The sequence below is a fragment of the Glycine soja genome, chromosome 8 (assembly GCF_004193775.1).
Source record: "Glycine soja cultivar W05 chromosome 8, ASM419377v2, whole genome shotgun sequence".
NCBI classification, from domain to species: Eukaryota; Viridiplantae; Streptophyta; class Magnoliopsida; order Fabales; family Fabaceae; genus Glycine; species Glycine soja.
The window spans coordinates 5,518,054-5,541,005 of NC_041009.1; the positions used below are offsets into that span (position 1 = coordinate 5,518,054).

The 22,952-nt window shown below is 33.1% G+C and overlaps 3 protein-coding genes across 9 annotated transcripts; all 3 read right to left on the bottom strand.

Moving 5' to 3' along the window:
- LOC114424349 (metacaspase-3-like) lies at positions 1-2,318 on the bottom strand. Of its 2 annotated transcripts, XM_028391191.1 has the most exons (5): positions 1,768-2,318; positions 1,325-1,658; positions 917-1,040; positions 617-799; positions 1-185 (listed from the first exon to the last, which is right to left on the bottom strand). In XM_028391191.1, the coding sequence occupies exons 1-5, from the start codon at positions 2,195-2,197 to the stop codon at positions 117-119; spliced, it is 1,140 nt and encodes a 379-aa protein (XP_028246992.1). In that variant the 5' UTR covers positions 2,198-2,318; the 3' UTR covers positions 1-116. The 2 variants fall into 2 exon arrangements, with proteins under 2 accessions (XP_028246992.1, XP_028246993.1); XM_028391192.1 differs by lacking the exon at positions 1-185 and having other exon boundaries at positions 623-799; positions 913-1,040.
- A 2,013-nt stretch (positions 2,319-4,331) lies between these two features.
- On the bottom strand, positions 4,332-9,876 carry LOC114424306 (metacaspase-1-like). Of its 5 annotated transcripts, none has more exons than XM_028391148.1 (8): positions 9,629-9,875; positions 9,376-9,522; positions 9,197-9,254; positions 6,511-7,452; positions 5,462-5,792; positions 5,254-5,371; positions 4,997-5,179; positions 4,333-4,718 (listed from the first exon to the last, which is right to left on the bottom strand). In XM_028391148.1, the coding sequence occupies exons 4-8, from the start codon at positions 7,055-7,057 to the stop codon at positions 4,659-4,661; spliced, it is 1,239 nt and encodes a 412-aa protein (XP_028246949.1). In that variant the 5' UTR covers positions 7,058-7,452; positions 9,197-9,254; positions 9,376-9,522; positions 9,629-9,875; the 3' UTR covers positions 4,333-4,658. The 5 variants fall into 5 exon arrangements, with proteins under 5 accessions (XP_028246952.1, XP_028246949.1, XP_028246951.1 ...); XM_028391150.1 differs by having other exon boundaries at positions 6,511-7,080; positions 7,190-9,254; XM_028391151.1 differs by having other exon boundaries at positions 4,332-4,718; positions 4,997-5,164; positions 6,511-9,254; positions 9,629-9,876.
- Positions 9,877-13,370: 3,494 nt separating this feature from the next.
- Positions 13,371-21,577, bottom strand: LOC114421397 (probable protein phosphatase 2C 9). Of its 2 annotated transcripts, none has more exons than XM_028387292.1 (6): positions 21,321-21,577; positions 21,049-21,145; positions 18,426-18,665; positions 17,905-18,181; positions 15,215-15,369; positions 13,371-14,010 (listed from the first exon to the last, which is right to left on the bottom strand). In XM_028387292.1, the coding sequence occupies exons 2-6, from the start codon at positions 21,082-21,084 to the stop codon at positions 13,870-13,872; spliced, it is 849 nt and encodes a 282-aa protein (XP_028243093.1). In that variant the 5' UTR covers positions 21,085-21,145; positions 21,321-21,577; the 3' UTR covers positions 13,371-13,869. The 2 variants fall into 2 exon arrangements, with proteins under 2 accessions (XP_028243093.1, XP_028243094.1); XM_028387293.1 differs by lacking the exon at positions 21,321-21,577 and adding an exon at positions 19,384-19,482.
- Positions 21,578-22,952: the final 1,375 nt, after the last annotated feature.

A 22,952-nucleotide genomic window follows, 5' to 3' on the forward strand; every position in this document is an offset into this window, starting at 1 on the left:
TGTTACGAATCTCAAATACTTCATTTAATTTATTTTGAACAGTAGTACATCTTTAATCTCTGTCAACAGTCTACACTGTTAAAATCTCATAATTATTTTCCAACGTGAATTTACCATCATAGTACAACCCGGGTTGCGTACACATCAAACTCCATGGAAGAGGATAGCTGTGGCTCCTGCAAATCCTGCTCCAAGCCATTTATAACACTAACTTTATACATTATATAGTAAGTATTCCAATATGAAGCTTATGAGCCTCGCGTATTTTATATTAAGCTAAAATAAAATTTCGGTCTCTTTTTTATATTTGAGGCTTTAGTTTAATTTAGTCCCTTGAGTTGAATTCTTTTTTTACTTTAGTCCCTTAAAATTTTCTATTAGATCAAATTGGTTCTTCTTCTGTGAATTTATCGCATTAGTTTGGACAACTTAAACTGTAGCATACATCACTTCAGGCAAAGTTGATACTTTTAGTGTCATAGTTTAACATGGATGTTAGAAGGACAAAGTGAAATTTTTAAAACTTAAGAGATCAAATTAAAACTTAAAAAAAAAAAAACTGGATCAAAATTTTATTTTAACCTTATATCAATGTATATGTGAAAGAGAGTAATACCTGTCTTGAGGCAAAGATAAAATCTGTATTAAAGAGCGAAGCATATGGGTCATTTGGTATCCCACGGATGATAGAACGCATGGCACTGAGCAAGCGACCATAACTTAGTCCAGGTTCATTTAGCATGGTATAGATGAAACTATAAGTAAAGGCGCCAGTAAACGCATAGCCACCACTTAAGGCCTACACAAACCAACCCACATGAATTCATGCATTAATATATTTAATTATCTCCACACAATTATAATATGTAAGAAATTCACATGCTAATTACAATTAACCGGGAAAAATCTTACATACAGGGGTTTCTTTGGACGATTGATCATCGTGGCAACCTGAAATACAAATTGCTACCCCTCCACTTGTGTCTTTATTAGGTCTACGAACTCGATAGTATTGATAATCCCATGTCCAATAGCCTTCCCTGCTATTACAGTAGAAAAACATTCAATACACACACAAAGGCAAATATTAAAGAGTATGGTCTTGTTAATCAGTACAAGGATATTGATTAAGAAATTTAAAAGAAAAAGTATTTATTATGAAAAACATAAAAAAAAAACTTAGTAATTAATTTTGCTTATTCAATAAAAAATATTTCTTGTTTTAATTACTTATCCAATACCTTGAAAATAATGATTAGCATTTGTCTAAAGAGTATGATACATATTTACTGTTGATAAAAGAAGCATTAATTCCTAAATTGACCTCAGGCTCCAAACATAAGCTAAATCAAGAACAGTTCCACTATGGCATGAATCAATAACGGCATGAAGTTTAGCACCGCGTGGTAGTGGCCTAACAATTGTAGCATTAATCTCATCATCAAGTATATTTCCCTGCTCTCTGGAATCAACAGGACATATTACTTCGTCAGACCTATCAAGTTCATCTCCAGACATATCCGGTTTCTGAGCGCCATGCCCTGCGAAGTGGAACACCAATGAATCCCCTGACTGGCTACCCTCAATCAGCCACCTCATGGCCATTTGAATGTTATATTTTGTCGGGAATTTTAGCGGGTCTCTCTCCTCCATATCATCTGTCAGTAGGTTCTGAATGTTCAGATATGAAAATGAAGAAATGAATAAAGCTATACTATTTATGTGTTTCAAAATGTTAATATATCATAAGAAAGTATATGGAAACACCTGTGAGAATGAGAATGGATTCCCTAGGAAACCCACAATACTTAACCAGAAACATATTCATGTTTTTAACATCATTCACGGTGCCGTTTAGCTGCTGGCTATCCTGCCCATGATAGCGAATTCCGCATAGGACAGCCCTCTTTGGGCCAAATACATTGTATGATGGCCGAGGATAATACCCTAATTGAGGTGTCGTCCCATAATAATAACCCGGATTTCTGTTAACTGAACCAGGCATTATGGTATTCACAAAGCTTCTGAGACGACCTCCAAACTGATGAAAGGAGTTGTATACTTGACTCCATGGACCTGTGGAGGGTCGAATCTGGTTCATGCCATGGCACACTCTGCACTCAACAACACGGACCGCTGCCGCCGGAACCATTAATACTGATCCACACTGGTTACATCTTACTTGTCTACTTGCCATTTTATTTGTTTCCCTTTCTGTTAGAGATTTGTGATGAGGCCTGTGAAAGAATGACTTGGGTATTATTGGAAACTAATTATGAACGGTGGCTTTCCAAATGCGTCTATGAAGTTCAGGTTCTGCTATCTATTTTGGATGGATATATAGGGATTTCAATTACTGTTTTGGTGGAGAATAAATATATGACTTGCTGCTTGTTTTTCTTTCCAAGGGACTTTACCGTAGATAAATTAAAGAATCAGGAATAAGGAACCAATAATGAAATGTAGCTTTCTAATTTGCTTCAATGTCGAATAAATTCTTTGGTAGGGTTAGGGATTCCTGTTGGAATAAAGTGTAAGCTGAAATCTCGCATGAGTATAAGTGAAAAAATTAAATATTATATAAGTAAAAAAAATCCATAAATTTAAGCGTTTTTGTTAAGTTGTGATGTGAAGTTCCCTTGAATAAAAGTGAAAAACTTAAAAGTACAAGTCAAATATAATTACTATTTGAATAAAACAAGGAAAACGAAAGCCCACACCGGTTCAAACACCAATCCAAAAATACATTCAGGGAATTGTTTAACACACACCCCTTTTAACTAAGTATACCGTTTATTTTTAACAAAAATACCCCCTCACAGAAGCACATATCCATTGATCACAAAATATAACGGAAACATGTTTCCAATGCAAATAAATGATACAAGTGCATTTGCTATGAATGGCATTGTAAATTCAACAACAAAATATGTCTAACATAACATAAAACAATACAAAGCACTACTATCGTTAGAAACAAACTAGTGGCAATAACAAAAATGAACAACTGAAACAAAGTTGTAATTAATTATCGTCATGGTGGAGTCAAACTAGCAAGAGTCTCTCATTGGAACTAGTTGATCGCTCTGGTTGATGCAAGCACTACTGTCGTTCTTCCCATTGCCTCTCTATTTAGCTCTACAACTGAAAGTTGTAGGTAGTACTTGGTTAGGCTCTAAACGGTGACCAAAACATTGGCCATTAATGATCATAGGTGGAGTCATACCTAAAAGGAAGCAATTTAAAAATAGATAAAAAATATAATGATAACACAAAAATAATAGCATTACAAATCATATTATAAAATAAAAATATAATATCACAAAAAATATAAAAATATAATATCAGGTAAAAAAACATAATAATAATAGAATAACAAATTATAATATCACAAAAATAAAAAAATATAATATAAGGTAAAAAATATCACAAAAATAATAGTACATATTATATTATCATAAAATAAAAATTATCATATCACAAAAAAATATAATAACTCGGGTAAGAAAATATCATAAATATAGTATTACAAATATATTATTATCATTTGAAAAATATTTTTAAAATTAGTATTAATATTAAAAATTTAAATGTGATACAAATGCAAAGCATGAAAAACATGTTTTCGTTTTGCATTTTGTATGCATGCAAAATAGAAATACATACAAATTGGAATTGCATTTCTATTTTGCATTTGAAATATGTTTTTGTGGGATATATACACAATTAAAACATATTTTGTTGTCTATACGAATCACAAATATGTATTTTGGTTTTAGTGATATAAAAGTAATTTACTTTTTATCAAAACTGAATTAACTAAACATATTTTCAAAGTTTTCATTCAGAAAATAAGAAGTGAAAACGACGCTCCCTAAAGTTGTGTTTCCTAAGACAATGTTTCCTCCTAAAAATGTTATTTAAGGCTATGGTTTATTTATATTTTTGATCAATTTTCAAATATAATTTTTAAAATAAAATGTGTTTTGACAAAAATAAAATTGAAATAATTTTTAACTCAAATTTAAAATTATTTTACATTTAGTTTCAAAACCAACAAAATAGGATTTATAAATTAATTCTTTAGTTTCAAAAAAGCAAATTCTCACTAAATTGATAGCGATTATTCCTATTATTACACCACCACATCAGCATTGATCACCATTGTACTATCCACCAACTATCATTACCAACAATCAATGACACTCTATGCTATTATTGACAGTGTAGTTGTCGTTATTGATCACTAGTAAGAGACATCTTTAAACTACTTTTAATCTGTAGAAAGCTTTGAAAATAAATATATTTTGAAACTAAAATTTAAAGAAAAAACTAAACTGAATTTTAAAATTAAAAACCGGTTGCAGTTTTAAAAAATTTTAAACTTACAATTAAAATCGGCCTCGAATGAACCCTAATAAGTTCATTTTTGGTGTAGTAAAATCCCGATATTCTACGATACCACAGCCATTGGTGCTGCGCTTGAAATTGAATACAAATACTGATCCAGACCAATGAATTAAAACGTAGTACATACAAGTGCGGAGTGCCGTTTTGTGAACTCCTAGTTATCAGAAAATATACTAGGTGGAAATGCTCAATTCAAGTCCTTGCAACCAATTAACTCATAGCAAGATTGTCTTTTCGAACTTGCATTCTCACAATTTGAACATTGTCGTAGAAACATCAAATTTATCTGATGATGATAAAAGAGGATCCTGCAATGTGTATTCAGTTTCATCATTAAAACTATATCTCGAACTGCTTATTTATGACACTTTATATATAAAAATAATTGGATTAGCTAGGGATATAATAAATCACAATTGATGGGGGAAAAGATTATATATGAGATATGCTTGATGAGCCTCGTGTAGGTATATGTTGATAAAAGAGGATCCTGCAATGTGTATTCTAATGTTTTGTTTGGTAAGTAATATATATCACGATTCCCTTACTTAGAAATTAGTGACAATAAATGGTGATGGAATCCAACCTGTGCAATTCTACGATTGAAGATATGTTGCAATATGCGGTTATTGCATCTGCTTCGGTTAATCTTTTTAATTTCGTCATGCATCTTTTCTAGGAGACCCCCATAAGTTATTCCAGGGTATTCTCTGATTGTTTTTGTGAAAAGATAAGTCAGAACACCATTCATTCCCTTTCCACCAAAAACCTACGTATTAGGTTGGTCAAAACCCACCATGAGGTGCAAGTTAAAGAAAAAAAACTCCAAAGTTTAATTCTTACTGAGCTATCAGCAGCTGTCTGACTATCTTCACAAGCACTAAGACAAATTGCCATTCCTCCACTTGTATGTTTTCTGATGGGTTCTTTTGAAGGGGGCTTGTTATCCTCCCAAATGCCACTACAAGCATACAATAGACAGATTCAAATTGTTTTAAGGCAATGCAAACAGAAATTCAAATAGCAAAAAACAAAAAAAAAGTGCACTTACCTTTCATGTTTATAAACAAACAAAAGATCAAGAATTGTTCCACTATGACAAGCATCAACAATAGCATGAAGTGTGACACCTTCCTTTAGTGGCCAAACTATGGTAGAATTTATTTCATTGTCAATGATCATTCCTTCCCTCAAAAAATCAACAGGACAAAGAGTCTCATCAAACCCATCGATTTCATCTTCTTTGAAATCTGGTTGTTGCAAACCGTGTCCCGAGAAGTAAAAGAGCAATGAATCTCCTGCCTGACAGTCCTTCACAAGCCAGTTTAAGGACTCCAATATGTTGTGTTTCGTTGGTATTAAATTGGCATTCTGCTCTTGTTCTGCAATATTCATTTTATTTTTTTAAATGAAAAAAAATTATAACACATTGGGGGTGTTAATTAATTAGAACATGAAACTGAAAACATGCAGGTATTAGATACAGGATTTTTCTAACTTATCCTAAATATAAAAAGGAGGTTATAAACAGTCATGTCACATGCCGATAAAAAAAAAAAAACAGTCATATCCCAGCTGATTGCTGATTGCTGATTGCTGATTTGATGTACTTAATACTTACAATAAAGTACGTAATAGAATCAATAAGCTGTGATCAAGTTATTTAATCTCATTTTTACTAAGGAAAAGTTTGACAGCTCCATTAGATACTTGTCAAGGAACAACTTAGTGGTGCAACAACAACTATATTAATAATTGCACTCTCATTAATAAACCTTTCAAATTGTTTTTTTTTTTTTTTAATTTCTTGATAGGGACCTTTCAAATTGTTCTTATTTTTAATTTGTTGACCGTAACCTTTCAAATTTTATTGTTAACTAAATTTTCAATTAATTTCTATAGTATAGTCTAATTAAGAAATATATTGTTCCTTATAAAGTGTCAAATTACTAGTCTAAGAAATCAATTTCTACTGTGTTTACGAGCTTTCAATTTTAATTTGTTAAGCCTTAATACTAACTAGAAAAGATAAAGAATAACTGAATAAGTGAGAAACCAAGATGAACAGAAACATATAATAAATTTCTAGTAATAATAGACCTGTGAGGACACGTATGCACTCCTTTGGAAACTTAAAATTCTTGATAAGCAGTTCCTTCATGTTACTAATGTCATTAATGGTTCCTTTGAGTCTGAATTTCCTTTTTCTGTAAGAAACTCCACAGAGAACCGCACGTTTATTATATCTGCTAGTGCTAGGCAAGGCTAAGGAAGAAGAGGGCATTGAAGGAGGTAATAATGACCCACTCAGCAAATTTCCATTTTTCTTTGAACTTCCTAGATCTCCAAGTTTCAACAATTTGGCTCCAATTTTCTTCACTGGACGGCATATTGCACATTCTTTCTTTAAACCATGTGGTCCCAAAGTTGAATTGCTAACCTTTAGGCACACAGAACAACGGTGTAAGGTTGTTCTTGAGGGCATTAAACAGTGACACTCTTCTTTGCAACCCATGCAGATAGCTTTTGCTTCTCCATTTGGCTGAGAAATAGAGATATTTTTGGAGGCATAGCAACCATGCATAGAAGTGCTTGTGGGAAATAAAACACCCTTTTTGTAACCTCTGCATTTAGATGTAGCTTCCATCGCTGAAGGTGTTGTAGTTTTCCCTGTAGGCCAAGCATGTGAGCAGCATCAAATTTTATGATGCAGACTTGCAGGCATAGACATTAGACATGGTGAAATGAACAGCATAGGTGGTTCAGACTAGGCTCTTACCTCTCACCGTATATATCAGTTCTTGCACTTTTCTTTTTATTCTCAAAAGTTATGGTGTACTAGATCTTCGGGATTTACCAGGGTTACAACATGTCTCAAGACTCACTGGGATCATCCACCAACAAGATCTCCTATAGCGGAATTCAAAGTCGCGTTCTTATAGGATATTCGAGTTTGATAAGTGAACCAACCTTTGTTGACATATATGTTCATCCACTTACCTTGACTTTAAGTAGACTTTTCCAATGGTTGAAAATTGTGTTCTACATAATTGACAATGTATTAATGTTTTTTTTCCTTTTAAAAAAGAGAGACAAATATAGAATCCAATCCTACTGTTGGTTGAAAGTTGCAAGATGCTTGCTTACTTTTAACAAGTCTAAAGGTTGTTATTCAATTCTCCAACGTAGGAGAACCCCACACAGTGAGTTAAGGACTTTATTAAAAGAATAGAAACTGAAAATTAAATGAGTGGGAAATCAGAAAATGTGTTGTGAATGCCGTATCTCATTTGCGTCTGAGAAAAGATATGATTCTGATCTTTATTCTCACAATGATAGCAGCAAGAACCAGATGCTCTTAACTTTTATTTCTTAAGTTGCTTAAATTGGTATAGTATAATTTTCTTTTTCTTTCAACACCAAAAAAAAAAAATTCTAAAACAGTCTGGCTTCCTACTTGGTTTGACCCATTGGCTTCTATAATACTAAAACCTTTAACAAAGACGTTTCACTATATATGATTGAGTATATAAGTGATGTTTTATGCATCAGAAGAAAAAGAAATCGTTTGGACTACAAATTAGCATATCTATCAACTCACGTTTTACATTCACCTACCTCTAGGTGTGCCAAAGATTAAAGATTTTATTTCTTCTGTATGAAGTCACTTGAGACTGGATTACTGTTAATTAAGAATATATACTGGTTCGTGTACCAATCGTATTATAGTAGAAAAAAACGATATTATCTCTAGAAGGATTTTAGTTTAACAACTACGCAAGTCGCATCTAATTGAGTACATGGTGTTGATTGAGAAATAAGAATAATGTATTTGAATTTTATTTTTTGATATTTAATTAAAATAGAAGAAGAACAAATACAAAAAGATTAAAGAGAAAATTCAATATAATAGGCAAGATTTAGTAAGTATCGGAATCCTCTTAGCTCTCCCTTAATATAATCTCTTTCTCTTTAAACCTCTTTCTATTTTATGATTGACATTTAATTTCTCTAATATAGTTTACCCTAAATTCCTTGGTAGGTACACTCGTTATTTCCCAATTACGGATCCTAATTTCTTAGGCGAGCATAATCAGTAATAAGCTCCAAGGTTAAGAAATCACAAAGGAATATTAATTCATATAATATAACCTTATTCCTAGGTGCAAGATTTATGCTATTATTGAATCAACACGGTTTAAACCCTAATCTTTCTATTACAAATGAAAATGAAAATACAATCCAGAAGAGAGTCAAGGGAAAATTCAATAACTCAAATCACATAAAAAGATTCAGGATTCAGATAACAAATCAATCACAAAAGGTTTGAATTAGGGTTAATCCTAACCTAATTCTAAGAAACTTAATTGAAAATACATAGAGCCAACAAGGAAATAAAAGGAAGCAGGGAATAAGAAGTGTGCATAAATCTTCAAAAACCGTTCCCTCAATTATTAACGTCTAATGATGAATCCTCAAGTTCTCTCTCACTTCCAGTCACATAAGATGTCAATGAATGATCCAATAATCTTTTTTATTTAATAAAAACAAAATTTTGCGGCTTATGGACTACAAAAAGCCGCTAGGCACCACTTTTCTGCGCCAAGTTCGAAAACTGGGGATGCGTTGGCTCTAGGTCTAGGTGCAAGTCTTATTGGTGCTTGAACAAGAAAATAAGAAGAAGAAAGAAATGATCTGAGAGTTTTTGTTATAAGCTCAGATTAATTTATGGGGAAGTTAATTTGTAGAAACTTTTTCGTAATTTAGACAAGTTATATGTATTTACCTATAAAGATAGAATTGCATGAGAAGGAACTCTTCCTCTCTTGTGTTGCTTGGTGCGTCTGAGTGAGAAAGTGAGAGAAAAAGGAGTTAGATCTTAGAGGTGATTGCTAAGAAGGGAAACTCACATTTCTGTCCACTGTTAATATGTTATCTCAATACCATGGCATACGAGAATGTTACCTCACTGTTGAAAACAAAGATGTTATATTCATCAAACCTTCAAAGCCCACTCCCACCACAATTCTTTCACTGTCTACCATTGAGAGTGTTTCTGAGAACAATTTCTTCTCGCAAGCCGCAATTCCCTTAACACTACCAAACTTGACCCTGCAAAAGTGATCAAAGAAGCCCTCTCAGTGGCTCTCTTTTACTATTATCCTCTTGCAGGAAAGCTAATAAGACATGCTGATGGAAAATTCAGAATCAACTGCACCTCCGAAGGAATTCCAAGGCTCTCTTTTACTATTATCCTCTTGCAGGACAGTTAGTAAGACATGCTGATGGAAAATTCAGAATCAACTGCACCTCCGAAGGAATTCCATTCACAGAGGCTATTTGTCACTGCAACCTCTCTTCTCTTCATTACCTAGACGTCAAAATCGCAAAACACTTTGCGATGGATTTTCCTTCTCAAGATGAATTTGGAAACCAATATCCTTTGGTTTTGAAGGTGACTAAATTCCTCTGTAGAGGTTTCATATTTATAGTGGGGTGGTCTCACGATGTTTGTGATGGGACTGGTGTATCTCAGTTCTTACGAGCCGTGGCAGAACTTGTAAGTGAAAAAGAATAATTAAGTAAAACATGATTAATTATGGAAAATAAATGTAAATTTACTAAAAAAACCTACTTATATGCACCTATAAAAGATAAGAGATAAGAAGAAAAAAACACACATTAATAATTTTAAGAAAATATAATTTCTTATAAAAGACAAATGTTAAAAGAAGGAGAAGCAAACATCAAGATCAAGAGTTATTCATTCTCTTCATTATCTTTCTTATCTTTTTTCTTTTTATTAAATATTTTATTCTTGCAATTATAAAATTTTCATGACAATGAGAGACTAAACCTCTTTTGTTGAAAACTTCATCGTCAACTATTCTTGATGTAATTTCTCTTTCAATCTATTTGTGAATTACAGTTATATTCTTTTCGTGTGTGTATAATATTATTGTTTATGACTTGATCACCTATTTGTATGATAAGTTGTAGGGGTAACATTGAAAAATACTATTTTCTAATAGAATTGAGATATCTAAATAAAGTCATCAGGTTTTGTTTAGCGTGTTATGTATTTTTATTCTTAATGCAATTTATTATTTTAGCTTTACAAAGAGATTTGAAAGAAAAAATAGATAAATTAAGTTATTTCATGCAGAAGACCAAAACTAGAGTATATTAATAGGTACAAGTATAAATTAGAATAATAATAATTAGAAAAAAATCATTAACATTACATCAAAGAATAGTTCTAATAAACTAAGTTTCAAAGAATAGTTCTAATAAACTAAGTTTCTAACATTCTCATCTTTTAAATTTTCTTTTATAATAATATTAGATTTTCTCATATTTTTCTATCATTAATTAATTAATTTAAATTTTTATTTAATTTCTCTTCTTTTATTAATATGATATTGATTTACTAAGAACAAACGAGATCTCTGTGTATTCAACGTTCTAACTTCCGTTTTTTTTTTCCCTTGAGAATGAAAAGTCCTCATCCTCACCCGCAGCAAGCACTTTTTCTTTGTTTGTTCTTTGTGCGAGTTCAGTGCTTCTCTGATTCATAGTGGGACCCGCTGTTCATTAATAGGGGTTCTTCCTTTTCTATCTATTAGGAACTGTTACGCATTGATGCACTTATCAATTTAGAAGCCTGTGTGGGAAAGAGAAAGACTAGTGGGAACATTTACTAGTCAACCCATAAAAAATCCCATGGACAATGCCTCTCTTGCAATTTCACCATTTCTGCCAAGCACGGATTTTTTGCATGAATACTGTAAGGTGGAGAGAGAGAGCATAGCAAGACTCAAGATGAGTTTGATGAAAGAAAGTGGCAATGGAGAAAGTACGGAGAAAAAAGGGTTCACTAATTTTGAAACCCTCGCTGCGTACATCTGGAGGTCAAGAACCAGAGCCTTAAAACTGAGCTACGATGGGGAAACTATGCTGATTATCATAGTGGGGGTGAGACCACGCTTACAGGATCCTTTGTCCCGTGGATATACGGGAATGCCATCGTGCAGGCATTTGTTACGTTAACAGTGAAGGAGCTCAACGAAAGACCACTCTTGGAGGTTGTGAAACTCATCAAAGACAGCATAAAGGGTTCTTTTAGCAATGATTATATCAGAAACTGCAGAAACGAAACCAATGAAATTTAATTACGAAAGTGGTGCAATAACTGTTTTGACAGATTGGAGACATTTGGCTATGTTGGAAAAGGTTGATTTTGGGTGGAAGGAGGCAGTGAATAGCATGCCAGTCCCTTGCGGGTTTGTGCAGGATCCTGCCTCCTAGTAATTTGGATCCATCAATGAGTGGAGGAACTAGGGTTTATGTATGCCTACCTAGGGCTGCCATGTCCAAGTTCAAGGAAGAGATGAAAGCTCATAACAGTATCAAAAATGCGTAGGATTGCAATCGGAGACAAGTTAAGAAATGCACGTGTATTAATTGTTTCTATGTTCCCATCCTTTTGGCTGGTTTTCCTTCTTAAATAAAGTTGTTTGATTTTTGCGTTGGATTACTTCTGTTTTGTTGTCTAAAAGTTGTGAAAATATGTTAATCAAGTTCCTTTCTGGCACTACCTTATGTTCAGTGTGAAAGAAGAGAAAAGAGATGAACCAATGTACGTTGACGACGATGTGATGCATTTGCTTTGTTGTCATTTTGTTCACTTCTTGTAAGAAATGTGTGTTCAACCCTGTTAGATAGAGAAATTAACACCGCCTATAGTCATTTTTGCATTTTCATATATACATTAATTAGTTAGGCATAGCAACGCGGCAGCTTAACTATTTTGTTTTATAATAAACGGGCTTAAATATTTCCTTCCTTCACTTATTTATGATAAAAACAAAAAAAGAAGACAAATATAGGTGTGCACCCACCCAAGTCCATATAATTTGTAAAAAAGTTGTTTTAAAAACATCCCTAAAACATTTTTTCCGTTAACCCCTACCATTAGAAGTTGTTAATATCGGAACCACGATTCCGGCAACTCCTATTCCGATGACCAACCAGAGTTTGGGGAGTAAGGGGTTTAGAATAGTGGGATTTTGAGAGGGTTTTAGAATTGGTGGTGGCGGGTGCATAGCTCAGAAAAGAAAACACAACTCTCAAGGAAGAAGTGGGATCACCAGACTGTTTATGTGGGCCCTTTTTTATCATATATTTCTGCTCTGAATAAGAGAACACGGACATTTCTCAATCATGGGTCATAGAATAATTTTGTTATTGTTTGAAAATTTTGTAATAAAAAATATCAAATACATTTTTTTTAATAAAAAAAACAACATTTTTTCACATTTGAATACTGTAAAATTTTATATTATTATACCAACTTTATCGATTTAGTTATATTTATTTGAATCATTAACTCTTTATTTTTATTTTCATATCACATCATATATTAATTATACAAATTATTAATTTCTCATTTCTTTTTCCTAATTCCGTATCTATACAGTTATACCTAAACAAAAAAAAAGGATTATTTGAACTCTTCTGTCTTCTTAATCAAACAAAATGTCTAATAAAATCTTTTCACTTTCTTCTCCTTTCACCACTTCAATTGAACTAAATGGTCTATTAATTCACTTAATTCCTGTAATATGCGATCATTTCGGTTTTATACCTATTAAAAAAATCTTGTCAATTTTGATGGTAAGTTTAGTTCCCTTAAAAAATCATACCAAATGATGATCTCTAATTAGTTGAAAATATAAAATATCTATAGTCCTTAAATTTTAAATTCTAAATTATAAAATGAAATCGACACTCACGCATCATCAGTACACATGAAGCGCTATTTTCTCTTAAAAATTAATCAATAGTTAGTCTTCCATTTGTAAATACAAGAAATAAGAAGTACCAGCAACGATTTTTCCCGGCAAACATCTCAAGAAGTAACGTTCATCAATCATCTAGATTTAATTCAAGTAGCTGAATACTTTGAACAATTGAATTGATAGAGCTTTCAAATATACCCCTCAAAAAAGAGGAGAAAAAATGGAAAATGGGAGCAAAATAACAATTTTATGTCTCAAACAATTGCTATACTCGCTTGAATTGTAGCCAGATCAAGCAAACTCAAGCTAGGGTCATTTTCAACTATAGCATACACTCAGTTTAAAACAAATGCACAAATCCCATGTTCAATGTATAAACTGCTGCCATCTTCTTCACACTGCTCCATGACATAACAATGCATATTTGAAAGAAAAATTATGATGGTATGATTCTACACAACGAGGAAATCAATAAATACTAAACGGCACGGCCTAAATTCAAGAACTTAAATTTTATATTTTTACATATGAAGGGATGGGACAAAACCTATTTTTGCAGGAAATTCCAAAATGATAATGGATTTCATGAGTATGGAATTGCATCTTGATATGTAGAATATATATACCCTGAATTTAGAGAGTATGTATGTTCCCTTTTTCAACCCTTGAAACGAACTACAATGCAGGAAATATCATCCTTACTGTCTCTGTTCAATGCCTCAGTGGCTAGTTGTTTCGCTGCCTTTTGTGGATCCTTTATCCTTCTTGCAACATCAACAGCTTCTTGGTTTGCCATTACCTGGAATAAATGAAAAACAGTAATGCTATATTGTGCGAAAATTAATTGCACGAACTGTACGAAAACAAATGCTTAAATCTAATCGGTTGATTTTAAATAAGAAATTTTAAAAACAAAGCCTTTGATCAAAGGTGGTGAGTGGTTATCAAAATATTTGTATAAGTACAAATTCGCACCAATGAGCATTTTCCAAATGAAAATCTTAAGTGCATGAAATAGTTATTTACAAAAAAAGTAATGGTTTTTTACTTGCCTAATTCCCTAATGGACAAAACTCAAGAGTTCCTTAGGTGTTGTTTAATGCATGCTTGTGTTGTTTGATGCAAACTTTTAATTATGTAGATTATCAATATTGAACTCTAATTCTGATTGAAGAACAACACCTAAGAAACTGAATCTAAGTTTTGTCATGCCCTAACATTATCATTTTTTGTTTCATTTTTGTTCTTAGGTCGTGATTGGATAAACTCCTCCATTGTATGAGAAAAAAAAATAAGCAAGTTACTCCCATAAGCTAAAAATAGCTTATGCATAAGCTAATTTTTAGAAGCTATCTTAATTAGCTTTCTCAAAAGCTGATTTTAACTCATGCATAAGTTAATTTTACCTTATAAGGGAAGTTTTTTTCCTTCTTCTTATCTTCTACAAGTTTTTATCAAAAAGTTTATCCAGACAAGGCCTTAGTCTTTTCAACACCCATTCCAATCACTAACCCACTGAAAATGCTAATGGAACTTGCAAGTATGACATCAAATACGAGCACATGCACAAATCACAGTGCACTCCTTTTAGATTAGTATTTGAGGAAAAGAGAAGTGATAATAGCACACACTCTAGCATTCTTTTTTACACACTCTCAATTACTGACAAATTTATTAGAAACTACAAAATCATGTATAAGGCTCATTAAACTAGGAGTGAGACCCACATAATTTAGTGATTCTTAATAAATTTTAAACAATAATAGTGTGTTTGGAATATTATGTTATTAGCCTTTCTCTTGGAGAAAATATTTGGGAGGATAATGAAATGAAATCCTAGATGATAGTTGGGACTTGGGACAAACTTTGGGATCAGAGAAAAAATTTGGAATAAAAATGAAATGAGATTAGTTGTAGGACACAAAAAATCTACGGTAAAGTTAAGGAATGAAAAGTGCAGTTTTGCCTTCACAAAAAAATAGACAAAGAGAATAATCAAAAACCTTCCATAGACCATCACTAGCAAGTATCAAAAGCTCAACATCTGGGGTAATGTCAGTATACTGAATGTCAGGATCAGATCGCAAGTGCGTTTTGAGGTTTTTGTCTCCGAAAGCTCGAGAAACTGCTAGCTGCCCATTCACTCTTGCAACATCTCCTGAGATAACCCACAACATGAAGAAATTATTACAAAATAGAAAGCATTCAAACAAAAAGGAATCACTACAGTATTTTTCACACTTATATTGCGTGATCAATTGACCTTGGTGTAAATTTGACACACCTGTTTATACTACACAATAATTTCCTATAGAATGTAATTTTTATTATTATTTATCTTAACCTGTTAATGTGATTAAATGATTCTTTATTTATGTCAAAAATACTAAATCATTTCAAAGTAATGTTATAGATATAATTTATATGATAAAGAACTTTTAATTTGATAGTAATTGTATAATAAAGTTATCATATAAAAAATTATTCTTGTGATATATATATGTATATAATTGCTTATATGTCAGATCACTCCAACCATGAACCTTCCTTGAGTTCGGTTCTTACAACCAAGAACTTCAGAAGCAACTCTAGTTGGAGTTAGCAAATCTGAATATTTATAACTTTTTGCAAATTTTGTACATGAAAACTGTTACATAATCTCAAGTCAATATGGGATAAAATCTTATTCAATCAATAAACCGAGGTAGAGAAATGCTAGTGACTCAAATGTAAATTGGCATAATGAAATTACTATTTTGTATGCATTCATATTCTCTTTCATAAGTTGGCAATCACATTCAGTTACAATCACTACCGATGAAGTGTATAGTACACAAAAAGAAAAGGGGCTAACAATGGGAAGGACTATTAACAATACGAAATTTTTATTTTTTTTTATCAGCATTAAGAATACGAAATTAGAGGTGAAGAACCAATAACCATTTTTGTAACAACAATGACCATTTGGAAACGTTAAGTGGACCTTTCCATTAATTTTGTATTGTTGCATTAATTGTCCCAACAGTATATTTCTTCTGCCTTTTCCATAAACTGGGAACTAAAAGTCTAAACCAAAACCTAAATGGACCTTCTCATACCCCCTTCTTTCTTCTCCGTTTTATAAGCTTCACAACTTAGCACTGTCTAGCTAAATCTTCAGGTAATTCCAACAATCCTCAAATGGTGGCTTTCCCTAATCCACAAGAAAAATGTTGTTTCTAATGAAATAAATTCACAGTATGCACCACACACGTATTCTCCATTTTATTCATCACACTTAGAGTCCAAACTCACCAAGTTTAGCAACAAATCAAATCTGGTTAAAGGGACAAAATCCTGACTGGATCATATGAAGGAATACAAATATGACTTCTGACAAGTATTAAAATCAGGAACAATATCAGTAATATCGACAAAAGGACTTGGAAAGGTTAATGGTACTGATGTTGCCTAGTCAAGAGATGACTATTGTTATTTCATAAAGGAAGTACACCTTAAATATACTTAAAGGGACTGGGATGTTGCATTTAATCCAACCAATAGTCCTGTGGAGCCAAATAGTAACTTATTTGTTTATTACCTGATCAGTGGCTATATTCAAATCCTTAAAGCTATCAGAGATTAGGCATGGCAACAGGGCCCGGACCCGTGGGGCCCGCCCTGAACCCGCCCCAATTTTGACGGAAAAAATCCGAATTGACCGGGGTCGGTGTCGGGATCGGAGTAGGGATCGGGTTTTCCCGATAGTCAGAGTTGGGTTCGGGGTCGAGGATGGAATTATTAATACCCGCCCCGCTAATAATTAATTCACAAAAATATCATTACATATATATAACACATTAAAACATGAAATTATTAGATTGAATTTTATGCTAGTGTTGGATTGGATTTTATGTTGTCATGTACAATCTAAAAATATGTTATGGTTGTTATTTAAAATTATATTTTTCATTTTATGAAAAATTATATTTTTTAATAAAATTTTATAAATATGTCTGAGCCGGGGCAGGGCGGGGAAAACCCGACTCCGTCGGGGACGGAGATAGGGAGTAAATATACACCCCCGTTGGGTTTCGGGGGCGGGGGCGGGGGCGGGGGCGGGGAGGGAAATGGGAAGTCGGGGGTGGGGGTGGGGGTGGGGTAAGCAAAACCCGACCCCGACCCGCCCCGTTGCCATGCCTATCAGAGATTGGTTTGGTTTGCGGAATTTTCTTTTTTGTTTTCACTAATAATTGCAAAATTATTATCTTGCTATGCTTTCTTTCCTGTTTTCAAATTTTTGTGTAGAAAATGGTGAAAACAAAGGACCAAACTAAACATCCCTTTTGTCATGGGAGTAACAAGTCAGTTCACAATCCCCATATACTAGTAACTGGGATGCTGCTGTTCGAGTTTTAAGATATACTAACAAAGCACTGGATCAAAGTTTATTGTATGACAATAAAGGAAAGTAGGAAACAATCAAAAACTAGGATATTTTTATGCATAAAGTACAATATCATTATTTGATCAATTGTTTACGGTAAGCTATGACCATAGCTACCAATGAGCTTATTTGGATAAAACAATTACTTCAAAAATTAAAATTCAGGGAACATTTAAGATATGTATGAAATCTCATAGTATGAAAAGATAAATCAGCATTGTAACATCCAAAGCAACAGCTCATAGAACACAGGGTTAATTGAAGAACCTGGCATGTTTGAGACAAAGCCACCTCTGGTCTCAATGCTGCCCCGCTCAGTATTGGGTTCATGATCAGTTGACATCTGTCCAGCCACCCCTCCCCTTGAAACAACAGCTCGTGAATCTCCAACATTGGCTACCCATAATTTCTGATTATTTATGAGAATTGCAGTTACTGCAGTTGATCCTCCTCGCCCCAAATCAGGACTGTGAGAAAGAATTGCCTGATCTGTTGTCTCATATGCATTAGAAATGGACATGAATGGATCATTCCAGAAGTCCTCCTGGGTAATGAATCACAAATTCGCAATCATAAACATAGTTACAGCAAAAGGCATTAAAACTAAAATGACTTATCCTTTTATATGGTTGATATTGCAAAAAAAAAGTATGTGAAGTTGAGAACAGAAAGATAATTGTCATGCTATATGCAGTATAAGATAGGAAGGACGCAAAATCCTTTTTCCAGATAAATCAGATGAGATCAAGGTAATAAATGCATATCTTTGGTTTGATTCAACAACTCACGTCCTTCAAGATGTTAGAAAACAGATGCTTTTGTAAATAGGCTGGTACACTGTCACCCAGGTGTCCATCATATATAGCAAAAAGCCCAAGCTCTCGCCCTTCGAACTGGACAAATTTTGCTACGTGATAGTCCTCCATCGGGTGGTTTGCTTTCCCTTTAACTAGGCTATAGCCATACTTGACTGAGGACTGACTGCTCTTGCCTTTGCCAGAGTTACATGAAGAACGCCCTCCAACCACCTAAAAATAGAGAATTTAAAATACAATAACAGAGAATATATTGGTCTTGTCTTTTTTTAACATTTTAATAATATATATTAAAGGAAAGAAAAACTTTACATCTGTGATTACCAAAAGAGAACATAAGTTGGAAGATATCACTAAGACAAAGTCAGAAACAAAATTAATGATCTCATATTCACTAGGTTGACTTGAACCAACTTGTTTTCAGGTTAACTTAAAAAAAACTAAAGTCATTTTTAGGCCTTCACTTAATAGCTTAAGCTTTTAGGACAGTTAATTGACATGGCATCATCTCTGATAATCTGACTGCATCACTATATCTGCTGCTGAGTCAAAGAATCTGACACTCCTACTGTTTGATAACATTTGTATTATCCAATTGGTTGCACTTCTCCACCTTGTAACGGACTTGTTTGGGTCTTATTCCTGCAATGGGTGTTGTTTTATTGCCTGTGTTTAGCTTTATTTCTCTCTCTTTTTCCTCAAATTAACTCCTTCCTAAATGGGTTTATCTGCATTCGCCTTCTTGGGCTCATTTCTGTCCATTAGGCTATATTATAGCTACTTGGTTCTTATTCCTAAATTGGTTGGTATTTTTTTGGCTGTTTGTCTCAATTTGTTAGCTCTATTGGTATGTCATTCATCATGTCCTCTTCCTGATGATTCTATCTGTTTATCAAGCCAATTCAGAAGATTCAAATTTTCTCATTCCAACCATCAATTGCTCTCATGGACATGCATCATGCCAACCATCAGTAGCTCTTCTGACAGAACATTATTCCAGCCATCATCATTTTGCAGTACCGCTGTGAGTCTGTTTGGGAAGAAAACAATGGAGTAGAATGAGAATTCCAATCATAAGGAAAAAAATTCTTCCAACCTGGGGTCAGATTCAAATTTCCAAGGTTTGGATACATATTGTATGACAGTTAAGAAAGTGGAACTGCCCACCTTTAATGGGGAAGATCCAGTGGAATGATCACCAAGGCAGAAACATACTTTGAACTTTGAAGTGAAAAATACTTCATAAGAAGTGAAGATCATATTGGTTCAATCTTTTGAGAGAAACAGAAGATGATCTTACTCGGAATTAGTGCTCCTATGACCAAGTGGTCAAGAGTTTATTCTGTGCAACCTCTATTACATATACAACAAAAAAAAAAAGTCTCTTCCCACCAAAAGAAGTCAATTACCTGAATCATAAAATACAAATATGTTCTTTTTAAATCCAAATTATGAGAAAGCCCTTTTAGATATAGGTTTTTTCAATGTTTTCTCTTGGAGTTTTCCTTGGTCTTCCATTATCCTCACTTTTGGTCTATCCTCCATCTAATCAATGCTTCTTACAGGGGCTTCAATTGTTTTCCTCCACACATGGACAAACCACGTCAGGCAAAAGATTGTGTCATATTTTCCTCAATTGGAGGTATTCCTACTTTCTCTCTATAATATCCATTATTAATCCCATCTTATCTAGCAAGTACATCCATCCTCCAATTCTCATTCATGCAATACTTGTGCTCTGGTTGGCACTTCATCACCCAACATACCATACCATAAAACATATTTGGTCTTATAGCTATTTAGCCAAATCTCCCTTTAAGCCTGATGAGCACCTATTGATCACAAATAACAGGCATTTATCCATTTCATCCACTCTATCTAAATTTCATGTTTTACATCTCCAACTTTCCAGTCACTTTGCATGTTAATAGAAGATACCAAAACCACATAACCTTTTAGTATAGTATGATTGCCAATTTTCACATCCAAGTCAATGCTAGCACGTGTCCAAGAATTTGCATTCCATATACTCTTTCTTTAGCTTAATCGGAAATCATGTGATTTGAAAGCTTCTCTCCACAATTTTCATTTCATATTTTGACTCTCTCACTAGGACTATATCATATTCAAAAGGCAAGCATTGAGTCACCAGCTCCTAAATATACTTGTTAAGTACATGTACATCCAAAAACAAGGAAAGAAAATCCTTGAATTGTAGGAACATTCTTCAAGACCTCACTATTCTTTATAACTAAATGCCAGCATGAGGTAAAGAAGGCATGTGCACTGTCTAAAACCATTGTTATGCCTCTACTCAAAAGCTTAAGCTTTTAGAAGGGTTCTAGACAACTGTTATTACACAAAAACAATCAATAAACAAAACATTTTTCATCAAGTAAGATTAGGAAAATAAAATTTGGAAAAGTCTCAAACCAAGTCAATTCACAAGCACATCACCAGAACTTGATTCTCAACTCTCAAGCAGCCATTAAGCACATGACATCATTACATGGAGATTGATTATTTCCTATATAAAAAGAGAAGCAAAAAAGAAAAAGGAAAAAAGAAAATATTACAAAGGGAGAGAATTCCTCACCTGACTGAAAGAGCTGAAGCAACAAAGACTATCCATATAATCCAACCCCACCTCAACTTTTCCGTCTATCACTCAACATCTAACTCTTATCACAAAACTGAAAAAAAAAAAACAACTCAACGTGAGAGAAAGTCCAAAACTTCCCAAAAAAGGAAATTCCAAAAAAAAAGCCGATCAATAAAAAAAAAAAAAAAACAAGCAATTCAATCACCCCAGAAAAAAAATAAAAAAGGGGGGAAATTCCGAACATGGTAATCAAAAAACTCTCTTACCGATCAAAAAATCCAAACTTTTCCCTGGAAAAAGATCTGCAAGGAAAGTGGGTCGTCTCTAATTTAGTGTTGAAGGGTGAAAAAAGAGGGGAAGAGAAAAAAAAAAAAATATATATATATATATATATATATAAAGAAGAAGAAGTGTTATTTATTTATTGTTTTTGATATAATAGGAATAGGAATAGGAATATGGGGAAGGTTGGAAGACTAGACAACCGTCTGGTTTTGTTTGAGAAAGTCTTTGTGATGTGTTGTGTTGTGTGCAATGGAATGAATGAATAGGGGCCAAAAGGCATAGGTTGCCCTTATTGACTTTTGCAGTTTCTGAGTGTCCTTTGTTTTTATTGCTGACACTGTTTGTTTGATTATTACAGCTGTTTTTGTTTTGAAGGATTCACCTTCACTTCATAACATAGTTAGTTCCTTCCTTCCTATAAACCCAACAACGAACGAGCCTAATTGTATTGTAGTATTTTTTCGTTTTGTTTTGGCATTGGTTAATGGTTAGAGTTTCTCACCCCTGGCCTTGGGGAGTTCGGCCAAATTTTTCAACCTACATATATTCTCTTTCTTGCCGCACATACAAAGCAAATTACACAACAATACTCCTTTGTTTACTAACAAGTCATTTTCATTTATTCGAATAAAACTGAATTTATATTTTTTAAATAAAGTCTCGAATTTATATTTGGACAAAAAATATGATTGAAAAAATGAAATTTTGCTAAAAAAAAGTATTCAGTTAAGATTTCTTGGACAAAAATTAGTTGGTGAAATTATAAATATTTTACGCTTACAATATGAATTGTGCGAAAAAAAATTACCCCTTTGTTTAGTGGAGTGGTATAAAGTTATTACAACAATGACTTCAATTATGAAGTGCAGCAAAAAATATAATTGTCACTCTACTATTTGTAAATGAAACCATAAAAAATTTTATCCTAATATTGTCCACACCAATTTACCCGAAGGAACTGATGTATTTTTAAGAATTGAATAATCAAATTAAAAATTTTAAAATTTAATACGAAATTGATTCATTTAAAATAAATTAAGGATAAAATTCATAATTAAAACACATGTTTATAAAATTGATAATATTTACGAGAACATGATTCTTAAAATAAAATACACTTAAAAAACGAATCCTTTTGGTTCTTGCAATATAGTGTATCTTTCCATATAATGATATTTAGAAAAGATTGGATCTGGTCAAAGATGCAAGTTAGATTTTTCGCTCGGGTCATTAATTCTCCTGCCCTCCCTGCCACCTCTGAAGTCTAAATACAAAAGTATACAAATCTGCAATTGACGACAAATAAATGTCAAGTCTCGTGGGTTAATTTTAGATGCAGTTAAAAGATGGTGGCATGCTAGATTCATTCCTATAATAATAGGCACTGGTATCAGTTTCTCATAAACTTTAGTTCAACTTCTCTATTTTATTTTATTTTTTCATTTTAACTTAATCATCTCACTTATCTTATATCTCTTCAACCTTTCCCATTACTTATGTATGTTTTCAAACTTTACAATGGGTGAATTGTCAATATCCCAAAGTGTAATTTAGTATCACTTAAGTACTTCAAAGTATAAAAATTTCAATATTAAAAGATTTTCATTAAAATT